This window comes from Geotrypetes seraphini, chromosome 2 (genome assembly GCF_902459505.1).
Source record: "Geotrypetes seraphini chromosome 2, aGeoSer1.1, whole genome shotgun sequence".
In the NCBI taxonomy this organism is placed as follows: Eukaryota; Metazoa; Chordata; class Amphibia; order Gymnophiona; family Dermophiidae; genus Geotrypetes; species Geotrypetes seraphini.
Window position 1 is genome coordinate 124,840,516 of NC_047085.1, and position 14,705 is coordinate 124,855,220.

At 40.1% G+C, this 14,705-nt stretch overlaps 1 protein-coding gene across 3 annotated transcripts in view; it reads left to right on the forward strand.

Annotated features, from left to right (window-relative positions):
- PRKDC (protein kinase, DNA-activated, catalytic subunit) overlaps positions 1-14,705 on the forward strand; it is a 524,414-nt gene that overhangs the window by 105,886 nt on the left and 403,823 nt on the right. For all 3 annotated transcript variants that reach the window (XM_033933710.1, XM_033933711.1, XM_033933712.1), the window contains 2 exons: positions 4,625-4,731; positions 8,062-8,152. In XM_033933710.1, the coding sequence (XP_033789601.1) occupies positions 4,625-4,731; positions 8,062-8,152 (198 nt within the window). The remainder of the gene's footprint in view (positions 1-4,624; positions 4,732-8,061; positions 8,153-14,705) is intronic.

Here is a 14,705-nt window from a genome sequence, read left to right on the forward strand (position 1 = left end):
CAAAAGCGACTTCAAGAACTGCTGCAGTAACGTCAAATATGTGTAAACCATTTAATCTTAAGGCCAGACAAGGAGATTTCTGTCTGATGAATCCAGTGGTTAGTCATCCCATTTGAAATTTTCAAACATTATGAATAGGATTAAGTTGGTCCAGAGCAAGACTACTAAAATGGTTGGTGGTCTTTGTCATAAGGCGTGCACATGATCTCTCGACCAAAAGAGTATAAAGAAGAAAACTAAAAGAATAGAACCAAAATACCAAGGGTGAACCATCCTAAAGAGTGAGATTATTCAGATGTGTCTAGGTTATAAATCTAGAAAGATTGCATTTAGTATTGCTTTATAAATGAAAATGGCAGCTTCTAAAAGGATGGAGTCAGTGGAGGTGCAATGAGACGATTCTCTGAGGAATTTGGGTAATGCTTAAAGTAGTGCATAGATTTGACAGCACAGGTACTTTTGCGGGCAGGGGGAAACAGTTCACAGGAAGGTGTGCTCAGATTTATTCTTGCTGCTAGGTCCACTTGATGTTTATCCTCTTAGGCTTGCAACTCATGAAAATAGAGATTCTAGTGCAAAGGGTACAGTAGGCTTGACCAAGTGAGTTTCTTCCCTTCACCCTCAAAGTTTGCAGAAGGCATCGTCTACATTTTTCAACTTCGCCTCCTTGTGTCTCTGGGCAGTGCCTTAGTTCTTCAGTTTTTCTTTCTGAAAGTGAGAAGAAAAGGTGTCTTTCTTTTCTGCTCTGCGTTGCAGCTGCATCCTCTCAAGCAACAAACATTCCCTACATGGAATCTTAATATTGTTTTATTTGCCCTCTATAAGTTTCCTTATTAACCCCTACAGAAGGCATCACTAATTGATAGATCTTACAGTCCAGACAATTTTTTTTAGAAGCTGTCACCTCGGCAAGAAGGGTTTTGGAGCTCCAGGCTCTGTCATGCAAGGAGTATGTCCTCAGATTTATGGAGGCAGGCATGTCTCTATGCACCATGGCTTCCTGTCTACCAAAAGTGATCTCAGCCTTTCCTCTAAATCAGGAAAACCGGCTTCTGGCCCAGGCATAAAGAAAAAAAACAAAGTCTTGGTGTTTATTGGATGTGAGGAGAGTCCTTCTCCGTTGTCTCGAGGTGACAAATTTTCTCTCTCTGTCCATCTTTTTGTGTTAACCAACCTTGGCAAATGGGGAAAACATGCCTCAAAGGCATCCCATCTCCAGATGGATTTGCATGGCTATCTTGTCTGTGTACATTGGCTGTGGTAAACAGCCACCGATTTCTTTGAAAGTTCATTCCACCAGAGGTGTGACTTCTTCATGGGCAGAATCCCAGGCAGTTCCACTTGAGATCTGTAGAGCAGCCACATGTTCCACCTTCCATATTTTTACAAGGTTTCACAGAGTGGATATGGTGGTACAAATAGACACCACTTTTGGGTCCTTGGTGTTCACAGCTGGCTCATCTGCCCTGCCCAAGACTCATGGGACTGATTTGGTTCATCCCACTTCTCATGCCTATTGTACTCTTTGCAATAGAATGGAAGATTAGGTTCTTACCTTGATAATCTTCTTACTAGTAGAAGGGTACAGTAGGCTTGATGGCCCACCCTGTCAGATGTTGTTGGCCTACTTTCCATCTCAGACACATATGGGTGTCTCCAGATGCTTGTCTGTGAATGACCAAGAGAGAGTGAAGATGCTTAATGTACTTCTGTTAAAGAAATAAGAAGACTTATCTGTTAGCACTATAGCAAAACCTTTGGGAGAGGCTGTAGGAGCTGCATAAATATTAGTGCTGGTTGCACTCAGGTAGGTGACTTCTTTGGGTCCACCTTTGTTTATGATATGTATCCATTGGCTTAATTAATTGTTCTTGTTGCAGAGCAGAAAAGATTTGAATTGTTGGGTAGTTCTCCATACCCTCCTTGCTCTTTCTCCTTCTTAGGAGCTATCTATTACTTTGGTACAAACTGATGCACTGCCCAGTGACACAAGTAGGTGGAATTGAAAAATACAGATGATGCCTTCTGCAAACCTCATGGGTGAAAAGAAGAAACCCACTTGTCAAGCTTACTAGAACCTTCTACTTGAAAGAAGATAATTGAGGTAAGAACCTGGAAGGAGTTCGCCAAAGTAAATCCAACGGACATTGCTTGCCTGCTAAAAAGACTGGCAAAGAAATGCTGCTATCTCGACCTCTGTCCAGCTAACCTACTAGATCACGCACCTACCAAATTTATACACTGGCTGACTGATCTCACCAACCTATGCCTGATGGAAGGGATCTACCCCACAACACTGTCTGCCATCTCCCTGACACCCATTCTCAAGGCCACAAGACTTGACCCAAGCAATCAGAGAATTACAGACCTTTACTGGAATACCATGGCCAGCCAACCTGATGGAATTTGGCGTCAGCACACAACTTTCCGAATTCCTCCACCAGTTAGATGGCTTCCATGACACCCAACACTGCTTCAGACCACATCATAGCACCGAATCACTCCTTCTTGAACTAACATCAAAGGCAAAGGGCTACCTGAGCAAGGGCAAACAATGCTCTTACAATTTAACATCTCTGCAGCCTTCGACCCAGTAGACCACTCGTTACTACTCCTCTATCTGGAAGAGTTAGGAATACACAGTAACGTGAAAAAATGGTTTACGGAATTCCTAACCAAAAGAACCTACAAAGTTAGGAAAGGCCAAAAGAAATTGCAACCATGGAAGGCATCTTGTGGTGCCCTCAAAGTTCCCCTCTCTTACCATCTCTATTCAATGTCTATGTAAGTGCCTTGGGTCAACATTTATTTATTTCTAAAATTTCTTGACCGCCTATAACTAAGTGGTTAACAAAATAAAACATTCACAATGGTTCAGAGGACAACATACATAAAATACTTTCAATACCCCCCATTAGCCCACTAAAATATAGAAAACCTGCAGGAAAATTACATATTGTTGTTATTACATATTTTTATTTTATCAGGTACTTTAGCTAGATTGTGAGCCTTCGGGACAGAGAGTGTAGTTTTTCTCAAGTACCTAATTTAATTTTAGTTTGATACATTGTAAACCGCTTAGGTCAGAAAAATGCAGGAGTGGTATATCAAATCTTAAATAAACATGTCTTCAGTGATTCTAGAGCACAAGTCATAATTCAAATTCCTCATTAGGTATCGCTCTTCAACATAACTTTAAAGGAAGGCCTCCACATTTTTTTAAACTGTAACCAGTCTGAACAGATCCTAAGGAGAAGATTCCATAGTTTTACCCCCGCCACAGACATCATCGCTGTTCTTGATTTAACATACCAAACAGTATTCTCCTTCATAGAGGTCAATCTCATTGTACCTTCAGACTCAGACATTTCCTCAGTTGGTATACCTCCCACAGAGTTTGAAAATTCAATGGAACGGATCCATATAAATTCTGATGCACCACTGATAGCACCCCAATGTTCATACCTTCTCCTACGCAGATGACCTTTACCTCCTATGCGTGGCTAAAGACTCAGTTCCAGACACAATTCAGTACATAACTACACTAATAGAAGACTTAAATTCATGGTCTCACCAGTGCTTCCTTAAATTGAACAAACAGAAGACCAAGGTGCTCTAGTTTGGCAGCCAAAACACACCACCCCCACAGGAGATCACCTTGAAACATGGGTGAGCAGATACCTACAAGTAGAATATCAAGGGTGCTTGGGTAATACTCAACTCAGAACTGATCATGAGAGACCAAGTCAACTCACTGGTCAAGAAGGTCTTCTTTCGATTAAGACAGCTGAGAACAAACAGATCAGCCCTACTTGGGCTACTGTAACACCCCATACTGCCGCATCACAGAGAAAGATCTTAAGAAACTGCAGGTACTCCAAACACAGCAACAAGGCTTATCCTTCGCAAAACCAAATATGAGAGGGCAAGTCCACTACTTAAGGAATTGCACTGGCTACCAGTTAAATGCAGGGTTCAGTTCAAAATTGCATGTATGGTCCATAAAGCCATATATGGAGAAAACTCAGCTGGACTCACTTCTGCTATCCCAGTTTTACAGTCCTTCAATTGAGGACAATTCAATGCTGGAAACTACCACTCCCCTCCCTACCCCTGTTCCGGAGAAAAGCTCTCTTCGAGGCCACCTTTGAATTCCAAGGACCCAAAGTCTGGAACTCCCTAGCAACTTACGACGACTTACCACATACGTACTTCCAATTCAGGAAGGCATGGAAAACACATCTGTTCTCTTTACTACACTGACCTGCTATAATGTATTCATATGTATGTGGTCTCTACCTCTGTATTATTTCTAATATTATGTAAGCTGCAATGATTCCTAGTCAACATTTGCAGGATACAAGAATCAGTATGGTATGGTATCTTCCATTAGTATAGTATCCTGGAACTGAAGCTCTGAGTTAGAAAGTTTTCAAATGTGTGACACTCCTAATGAGTGAAAATTGTCATCTTAGTATTACACACACATTTAAAACAAAGTTTCTTGTGTGCATATACTGTGTTTGTAATTTAGCTAAAACCTTTCTTTTGGGTATTTTTGGAGTAAAATTATTTGTGCATAGGTATGATTTTGTATATCACATACTTGTTTTATGTTGACTAGATGAATATCAGAATAGTTGGGAGGTGATGCGGCTTTCTCGTGCTGCACAAAAGGGTTTTAATAGGTTTCTGATACAGCGACTGATAAAAGCAAAGACCCTTTTCTTGGTGAGTAAATTCACTTTTTTGGTTCTCTAATACAATGTTTAGTACAGATGTTATACTGTTGAGTTTATAGAGCTGTGATGTGTTTGAATTCTGGTTGGTTTTGGAAATGAATGCTTACAGCACTCCCTTGCATACAAAGATGGATAAAAAAAACTTGTACCTCCCATACTTGTGTTTCAAAATAAAATATAGTAAGTAGAAATATTGCCAATACTGGGAGAGGCTTGAAGGTTCATCAAGCCTAGTCTTCTGTTTCAAGTGGTGGCCAAACCATGTTGCAAGTACTTGATAAGATCCCAAAAGGGTAAAACGGATTTTATGCTGCTTATCTTAATAATAAGCAGTGGATTTTTATGAGTCCATCTTAATAATGGCTTATGGACTTTTTAAGGAAATTATCCAAACCTTTTTTTAAATCCTTCCAAGCTAACTACCACATTTTCTAGCAATGAATTCCAGAGTTTAATTGCATGTTGTATGAAGAAATATGTTCTTAAAAAAAAAAATCTACTACTTAGTAGCTTCTTTTGGAAAGAGTAAACAAAGCGATTTGCATCACTATTTTGTTTTTTTGTGACTGTTCATGGGGTTAGGTCTCCTTTCCCTAATGGTGCCTTTTTCCAACATTTCTAGTTTACCATTTTTTTTATTAAGTATTTTCAAATTTACAATTTGAGAAACATTAGTAACAAATACTGACATGAACTTAAAAAGAAAAGATATATATCTTGTATCAAGTTATCTAAAGCATAAAGTATTATATTAATCTCCAAGTCATTGCAAATTAAAAATAAAAGAAGAAGAGAACCTTAAAGGAACCCAAGAAGGAAAAATAAGAAAAGACTGAAGGAGGAAATCCCTCCTCCTGTTAAATCATTAACCCATGTTTCTACTTTTCCCCAATATAGCCCCTAACCAACAATAGACTGAAATATCAACACTCTAAAAAAAACAAGAATGAGCCTTCAAATCTACATTTCCAACACATTAAGCAGATAGCACACCCATTGACTGAACTTCTTGGGCCACACTCGATTTCTCCAGTTGGGTCGGGACTAGAAAAATATATTCTTTCCCCTGAAATTCACCTGGCATTGTCTGGGGAATTTGAGGAAAAAGATCATGTACAGAGACAAAGTTGGCCTTAATTTAAGAAAATCTCATTTGAACATCTGAGTTCTTCGAGAAACATCAGGAAAAATATTTATCCCAGGACAAGCAGGCAGTATATTCTTAACTGATGGGTGACGGCACCGACGGAGCCCCGGTACGGACAATTTTAGAGTGATTGCACTCTAAGAACTTGGAAAGTTCTAGTTAGGCCACACCGCACATGCGCGAGTGCCTTCCCTATTGGAGATTCATGAAACAGAACCTGTCTTTTATGAAAGAAATTAACTAAAACCTTATTTCTATCCACATCATTCTAACCAGACTAACATAGTGGCCCTTAAGGAAGTTTCTTGTTACTAGTTTCCAGCATAGTGGTTAAATTCATTTTTACCACTTCCTCACTAATTCCTCTAGATATATTCAAATGTGGAAATATAATAAGATTTAGAAATCTTTAGAAGTGATGAGTACAGTGGTGTAGTAATGGGGGGGTGCCATCTTGGTGAGGGCACAGGCACCCATCATCTTCACCCCCCCCCCTCATTCAAGACAAGGTTAGACAAGGTCCTGCTTAACCAGAACTTACGCAGGTAAGGCTAGTTTCAATTAGGGCACTGGCCTTTGACTTAAGGGCTGCCGCAGGAGCAGACTGCTGGGCACGATGGACCACTGGTCTGACCCGGGAAGCGGCAATTCTTATGTTCTTAATAATTTAAGATATTTGAATTTTCCTTATAATTCTATGATTTCCGCTAAAGAAATGTTGAAACAGTTATTTGGTGGAAATTCTCTCTATGGAACACTCATCTAGTAGTGTAGTGAGGGTGGAAGATGCCCGGGGCGGTAGCACCCCTCCACCGACCTCTTCTCTGCCTCCACCTCCACACACTCCTTCCCCACTCCGCTTGCCATGCGCATGCACGCCGCTTCCCTTCCCCCATACCTCTAATGTTCCTGGTGCAAGCAGTAGCCCCCAAGCTGTTGTTGCGGCAGCGTCTGCTCTTCCTCTGATGTCACTTCCTGGATCCATGCCTAGGAAGAGCAGACCCGGACACTACAGCAGCTGGGGGGCTTGCTGCTCGTACCAGGAACATTACAGTGGTACAGGAGAAGGGAAGCAGCATGCACGCGCATGGCAAGCGGAGTGGGGAAGGAGTGTGTGGAGGTGGAGGCAGAGAAGAGGTCGGTGGAGGGGTGCTACCGCCCCGGGCATCTTCCACCCTCACTACACTACTAGATGAGTGTTCCATAGAGAGAATTTCCACCAAATAACTGTTTCAACCTTTCTTTAGCGGAAATCATAGAATTATAAGGAAAATTCAAATATCTTAAATTATTAAGAACATAAGAATTGCCGCTTCCCGGGTCAGACCAGTGGTCCATCGTGCCCAGCAGTCTGCTCCTGCGGCAGCCCTTAAGTCAAAGGCCAGTGCCCTAATTGAAACTAGCCTTACCTGCGTAAGTTCTGGTTAAGCAGGACCTTGTCTAACCTTGTCTTGAATCCCTGGAGGTGTTTTCCCCTATAACAGCCTCCGGAAGAGCGTTCAAGGTTTCTAGCATTCTCTGGGTGAAGAAGAACTTCCTTACGTTTGTACGGAATCTATCCCCTTTAACTTTAGAGAGTGCCCTCTTGTTCTCTCTACCTCGGAGAGGGTAAACAACCTGTCTTTATCTTCTAAGTCTATTTCCTTCATTATCTTGAATGTTTTGATCATGCCCCTCTCAGACTCCTCTTTTCAAGGGAGAAAAGGCCCAGTTTCTCTAATCTCGCACTGTACGGCAACTCTTCCAGCCCCTTAACCATTTTAGTCACTCTTCTCTGGACCCTTTCGAGTAGTATTGCGTCCTTCTTCATGTACGGCGACCAGTGCTGGATGCAGTTTTGGCTTGCATCTGTCTAGTTTACCATTTTTAGGTATAGTTATTGAACACATAATTTTGAAACAGATTGAAGCCTATATAGCGGATCATACATGTTTCTTAGATGCCCAGTATTGTGTTTGGTAAAGCGTTTCACACACAGACAGCTGGTTTCTAGGAAATGGATTCTGATAGTCCATATTTAGTATGTTACTGTATGCAATAGGTAAGCATACTGTCGTCTCTTGTGATAGTTGTGTTTATCATTCTGAAATAATTGTGAAGTAGTTTGAAGTCTTTTTGGATAAAAGATGATTTCACTTGCTATGTGATGTATCATCCTTTCTCTTTGTCCAGGATGAAGATGTTTCCTTGGCTTCAATAAGGAATAGAGTAGTAAAGATACTTGGATCACTTGGTGGACAAATTAATCAAAGTCTGATTACAGGTGAGTTGTTTTGTGTTGCTTTCTCTGGGTAATTTTAAAATTTAACTAAAGCTAGAGCCTATAGGTTAAAAATTGTTGTGTGATCTAATGTGAGGTTTTTAAATAATAATTTTTTATTGACTGGGTCAGTTCAGCAAATGCCTCCTATTACACAAAGCCTAAAGCCGAAAATGAACTTCAAGTTTGGTTGTGTGAATGTAAACAAGTGAGGGCTACTGGGGATTGTCAGACTAGAGCTTACAATCTGCATCATCCCTCTGCTAAACACACAGTATTCCAAGTCAGAATATAATAATTTAAATAAGGAAAGACCACATTTTACCTCCAAGCAAAATAGCCTGTATGTAATAAAAGTAAACTACTTTGGTTGTACCACAGAAGTGACAGAAGTGTGGTATATCAAATCCATGACCTTTTACATCAGGGGTGTCCAACCTTTTGGCTTCCCTGGGCCGAAAAAAATGTTTCTGGGGCCGCGCAAACGCTGCAGCAAGACAAAGGAGAGAGCCAGCAAGACTGTAAACACCCGGGGGCAGCAGAGGAAAACACTGCATCGCCCTTGACCGGGGCCACACGAAATACTTCACGAGGCCGCATGCAGACCTTGGGCCGCAGGTTGGACACCCCTGTTTTACATGGACTAAAACTAATAAAAACTGAAACTAAAAACTATGATGCTTTTAGAGTGGCTGACTTTGTGCCACACTCTTGAATGACAGCTGACATCACTCCACAGAGAAGCTAATTTCTATAAATCTTATCCCAAATTTTTAATCAAAAGCATTTATTTGGAGCATTCTATTTACTATATAAACTATTGTGCAAGATCATACTGAAACTGCATTACTGACAATCATGATGAAAAAAAGGAGTTTAGAGGAGTCTCCCCCCCCTTCCCTCCCTGGAAAGGAATAGTCAAAACAGAAGTGATGCCCCAGTTGTGGCAGGCATTTTGAGAGCAAAGCTGGAATGGGCAGAAATAACTAGGGATTGCTCTTACCCTAACTACAGCTCTAGATTGCCAAAGATTGTAAACTAGACCCAGGGTTGCCTACAGGTTGGGGGAGAGGCATTCGAGGCTGGTCTGTGAGAAGGGAGATGGAAGACAAACAGAACAAAGCACAAGTTTTTCAGCTTCCACCAAAAATGCATGATCATTTTTCAGCTAAAACCAAAACAGGGCAGAAAACTGATTTTGGTCTGGTTTTGTACTGTAACCAAAATCAAAATCTGGTTGGTCTCTAATTGAAAAACAACCTTTGACAGAGTGCCAGGGATTAAGATTACAGTCATACATTACAGTAGGTAAGTTGGTGTGGTGGTGAAATATGTAATGAATGTAAATTGCACAAATGTTTTCAGAACCCAGGACTCAAGATGAATATAAAGGTCACAATTTGTGTTTCAGAATCATTATGGAATAATGTTTTACTTTTATTGGGGGCAGTTTTTTTCCTAACCCGTCTTATTGCCTTAATAACATAACAAATCATAACAAATTCACTTATATACCACAGTAACTTCTAAACTGCCTTCTATGCTACATCACCCCAGGAAAATGGAACACCACTAAACAAGAACTAGAAGAGTTCATCCTCCAGAACTCCCTTTCCTCTACAAATAATCTGATCCTCGGAGATTTAAACCTCCACCTAGAAGACCACACCTCCAAACAAGTAGTAGAAATTCTATCATACCTCAATACCCTATCGTACCAGATCCTCAACCCAGAACCAACACACGAAAAAGGTCATCAACTCGATATTGCAGCATACTCATCCCCTAATCTCAACACACAACATATCAAAATCATCAACGGAGCCTGGCACCCCACCCTATGGTCGGACCACTTTAAATATAACTTCACCATCAACTGGGAGCATAATAAAAATAAACCCACTCCTCCCAAAACAAGCATTATGTTCAGACAGAAAATCGATCCCACCACATTCTGGAGAGCAGTGGATCCTGCAATAGATTCCAGCAACCCCAGTGAATTCATAAATACCTGGCGGTCTCTCAGCGACTCAACCTTAAACAAACTAGCACCACTAAAATCAAAAAATAAAATATGTAGACAATCAGACAAATGGTTCGACACAGAACTCCTACATCTAAAAAGGAAATGTAGACAACTAGAAAGGGCATGGAAAAAACAGAAACAAGATAACACCAAAACAGAATGGAAAATCCAAATCAAGCAATACAAAATCAAACTGAAGGAAAAACGAAAAGACTATTACTCCAATCTCATCGGCACCGACAAACCAGACACAAAAAAACTTTTCAACCTAGTAAGAAACCTCACCGATACCAAACCATGCCTAGCCACCCAGGGAAACCTAACACCAACAGCCTCTCAACTAGCAGATCACTTCAAAAATAAAATCATCACAATCAGAACAACATTCAATAACTCACAAAACAACATAGAAGATATTCTAATAAAACCCACAACAGATGATGCCATCCCAGCAGACAGGTCCTGGACCAACTTCCCTACAACCCAGTGGTCGGAACTAGACAGGCTATATAAAAAATACTGCAAGTCCTCATGCGACCTGAACAACTGCCCATCATACCTACTAGCAACAGCTTCCACCAAATTCAAAGCTAGCTACACGTTATGGTTGCAAACCACACTCAGGGAAGGCCAGTTCCCACCAGACCTTGGAGAAATCATAATAACCCCTATACTGAAAGACCCCAAAGGTCTAACAAATAACTCGTCAAACTACAGGCCAATCGCATCTATCCCTACATACGTCAAAATAATAGAAGGTCTAGTGGCACAACAACTATCCATGTACCTAGAAGCCCACAACATCCTACATCCATCCCAATCAGGATTCAGAACTAACCACAGTACAGAAACTCTTCTAGTATCTTTACTAGACATAGCTCGAAGACACCTCAGCCAAGGAAACAGATTGCTTATCATCCAACTTGATCTCTCAGCGGCTTTCGATCTAGTGGACCATACCATACTTCTCCAGATTCTAGACGCAATAGGAATCTCAGGTAAAGTGCACAACTGGTTCCAAGGCTTCCTTAAAACAAGAACATATAGAGTCAAGTCAAAAGAAATTCTATCAGAACCATGGTCTAACCCCTGCGGAGTACCACAAGGCTCCCCCCTCTCTCCCACACTTTTCAACCTATTCATTGCTTCCCTAGGCAGCACCCTAGATGCCCTAAACATAACTTCATTCAGCTATGCGGACGACATAACCATCCTCCTTCCATTCGACATCCACGACCCCATCTCCACAGAACGCCTGAAAACTACATTGGACACAGTAGAAAAATGGATGACAAATCATAAGTTGAAGCTGAACACGGACAAAACTAAATTCCTACTATTAGAGAAGGACAAAAAACCAACCCTAACAGAACTGGAGGTAAACTCAATCAAGTACCCAATACAGAGTTCCCTCAAAATCCTGGGAATACAACTAGACAGAGGCTGCACAATGCAAACACAGATCCATAAAATCATCCAAAAAGCATTCTTCACAATGCGTAATCTGAGAAAAATAAGAAAATTCTTTAATAAAGACCAATTCAGGATCATTGTCCAATCCCTCGTGCTAAGTATGGTAGACTACTGCAACAGCCTTTATCTACCTTGCCCAGTCAACACAATAAAAAAACTACAGACCGTCCAGAACACAGCCCTCAGACTCATATACTCACTCAGCAAATACGACCATATTACCAAAGCATACTTAGAATCTCACTGGCTACCAATAAAAGCAAGAACACAATTCAAACTCTACTGTCTCCTATTCAAAGTAACCCACGGCGCAGCACCCAGCTACCTAAACAACCGTTTTCACTACTATCTCTTATCCAGAAGAAGGAGAACACAGAACATTTTCACCTACCCTCCTCTCAATGGTACTCGACGCAAGAAACTCTATGACAACCTACTAGGGACACAGGCAGCTAATATCGACTCCGACATCTCAAAATTATTGATCGAAATTACAGACATAAAAGAGTTCCGAAAAGAAATAAAAACACTACTGTTCAAAAAATATCTCCTATCAATCTAAACCGCCATCTAAGGAGTTCCCAATCAATTCCTTTGGGAACAGAATCTCTTTATCCAACCAAAATAAACAACCCTACTGTCCATATCATCAACATTAATTAATCAACAGCATGCAAACATCAAAACAATAAATACACCTCCGCTTACAGGCATATGATGCTACTCTCCATCCGAAGAAACTTGACTCAGCTCATGAAACATCTTTTGTAATCTAGAATATATGGTAATTCTTTATTATCCACCAGTTGTAAATTGACTCAGTTGCCATGTAACATCTCCTGTGATATTGAATGTACTATAATTCTTCTATATAAACTGTAATTAACTCTTCTCCTGTAATGTAATTCTACTGGAAATACCCAGATATCTTCTTTATGGTAATCCGTGGCTATGTTACATCTGCTGCGATATGTATTGTAAATCTTCACTGTTACTTGTAATCTACTCTTTTCCTGTAATGTAATTCTACTGGAAATGCCCAGATATCATCTTTATTGTAATCCGCCTAGAACCGCAAGGCACAGGCGGAATAGAAATCCCTAATGTAATGTAATGTAATGGTTAACAACAATCAAGAGACTGTACAAGCCCAGTGTATTATAATCACATTCAGAAAAATGTGTCAAATAAGTAGCTCTTTAGCTTTCTTCTAAAGGAAAGATAGGAGTTGGAGTTTATCATCAGGACAGAAAGCAATGTTACAATAATCCAGGGAACTCAAAATCAATGATTGTACCAGTAGTCTAAATGAGGAAGGATCTTATTAGACAAATGTTCAATTTGTATTTTATAGCTAAAACTGTTCATCATATTGCCATAATTCGAGTTTGCATGGCTCCTAAGGTTCATTATCTCACATTTCAAATATATTGCCCATAAAATTATACCTAAGCAGTTTACAGTATCTAAAGCTCATAAATAGGCGAGGGGGGAGAGAAAAATAGTATCACCTAGGCTACAATAAAAATGATGATATTAAAGGAGTAGTGAATTTACACTAAATTACACAAGGAAGTGAGGGTATGAAAAGATCAGATAGACAAGTATATTTCTTTTGCATTGGGAAATGCAATCAGTCTCTTGTAAATTGAGAATATTTAGCAGAGCAAAGGATAAGAATATAAGAGTTGTCATACTGGGACAGACTGAAGGTCCGTCATGCTCAGTATCCTATTTCCAACAGTAGCCAACCCAGGTCACAAGTACCTGGCAAGATTGCAAAGAGTAAATCAGATTTTTTTTGCTGCTTATCCTAGGATTAAGCAGTGGATTTCCTCAAATCCATCTTAATAATGGCTCATGGACTTTTCTTCTAGTAAATTGGCCAAACCTTTTTTAAACTCTGCTAAGCTAAGTGTTTTCACCACATTCTCCAGCAATGAATTCCAGTATTTTTGGAAAGAGTAAACAAGCAAAAATCCAGATACACATATCAACCAGCTCACCTATATCCACATGTTTGTTTACCCTTTCAAAGAAATGTAGTAAATTGATAAGATTCCCTTTCTAAATCTACATTGGCTTTGTCTCAATCCATAGTTATGTATATGTAATTTTGTTCTTTATAATAGTCTCTATCATTTTGCCCAGCACTGACATCAAACTCACCGGTCTATAATTTCCCGGATCACCTCTGAAACCCTTTTTAAAAATTGGCATTATGTTGGCCACCCTCCAGTCTACCGATATCATGCTGGATTTTAAAGATAGATTATAAATTACTACCAGTAGCTCTGTGAGTTCATTTTTCAATTCTATCAGTATTGTGGGATATATATACCATTAGGTTCAGACAATTTGCTACTCTTTAGTTTATCAAATTGCTCCATTATACATTCCAGTGTTACAGAGATTTGTTTCAGTTTCTCTGACTCTTCAGCACTCAGTACCATTTCTGACACTGTTATCTCCCCACATGTGTCTTTGCATTTTTTAATCCATATGCATGTATTGGGCAGCTTATACAAGAGAAGCACCCCTATTTATATGACCAGTAAGCAGTTTTCCAATTTTTGTTGTACCAATCGCAAGTAATGTTTGACTGCAAGAGAGGATTAAAATCATAGAACCATATATATTTTCTTAGCTATGTGAAAATGTGATAGATGCCTCCTGAGAGGCATTTCAGGCAGCACAGAGATCATAGTCCCTACTTCCCTCAATATGCAACTTAATCTTGGCTTACCAGTATGATTAGGACAGGGTCAGAACTCACTGCTGACTGAAAGAGGCCAGTGATCTACTATAGACCAACCAGTACTGGCCAAGTGCATCAACTGTGCTGCTCAGAGAGGTGGTATGGGACTGTAATACATTTTGAACTATATTTTAAAAGAACAAAGCCAAAAAGGGAACTAAAATGAATCGCACTAGACAGTATTCTTTTTGCTGCTGTTCCTTTTAGGTATGTAATTTAATCACCACTGTCCTTTACTGACACCAGCACCATAACCCCGAGATTATTACCTATTTTATAATTACATGCCCCTTGCCCTG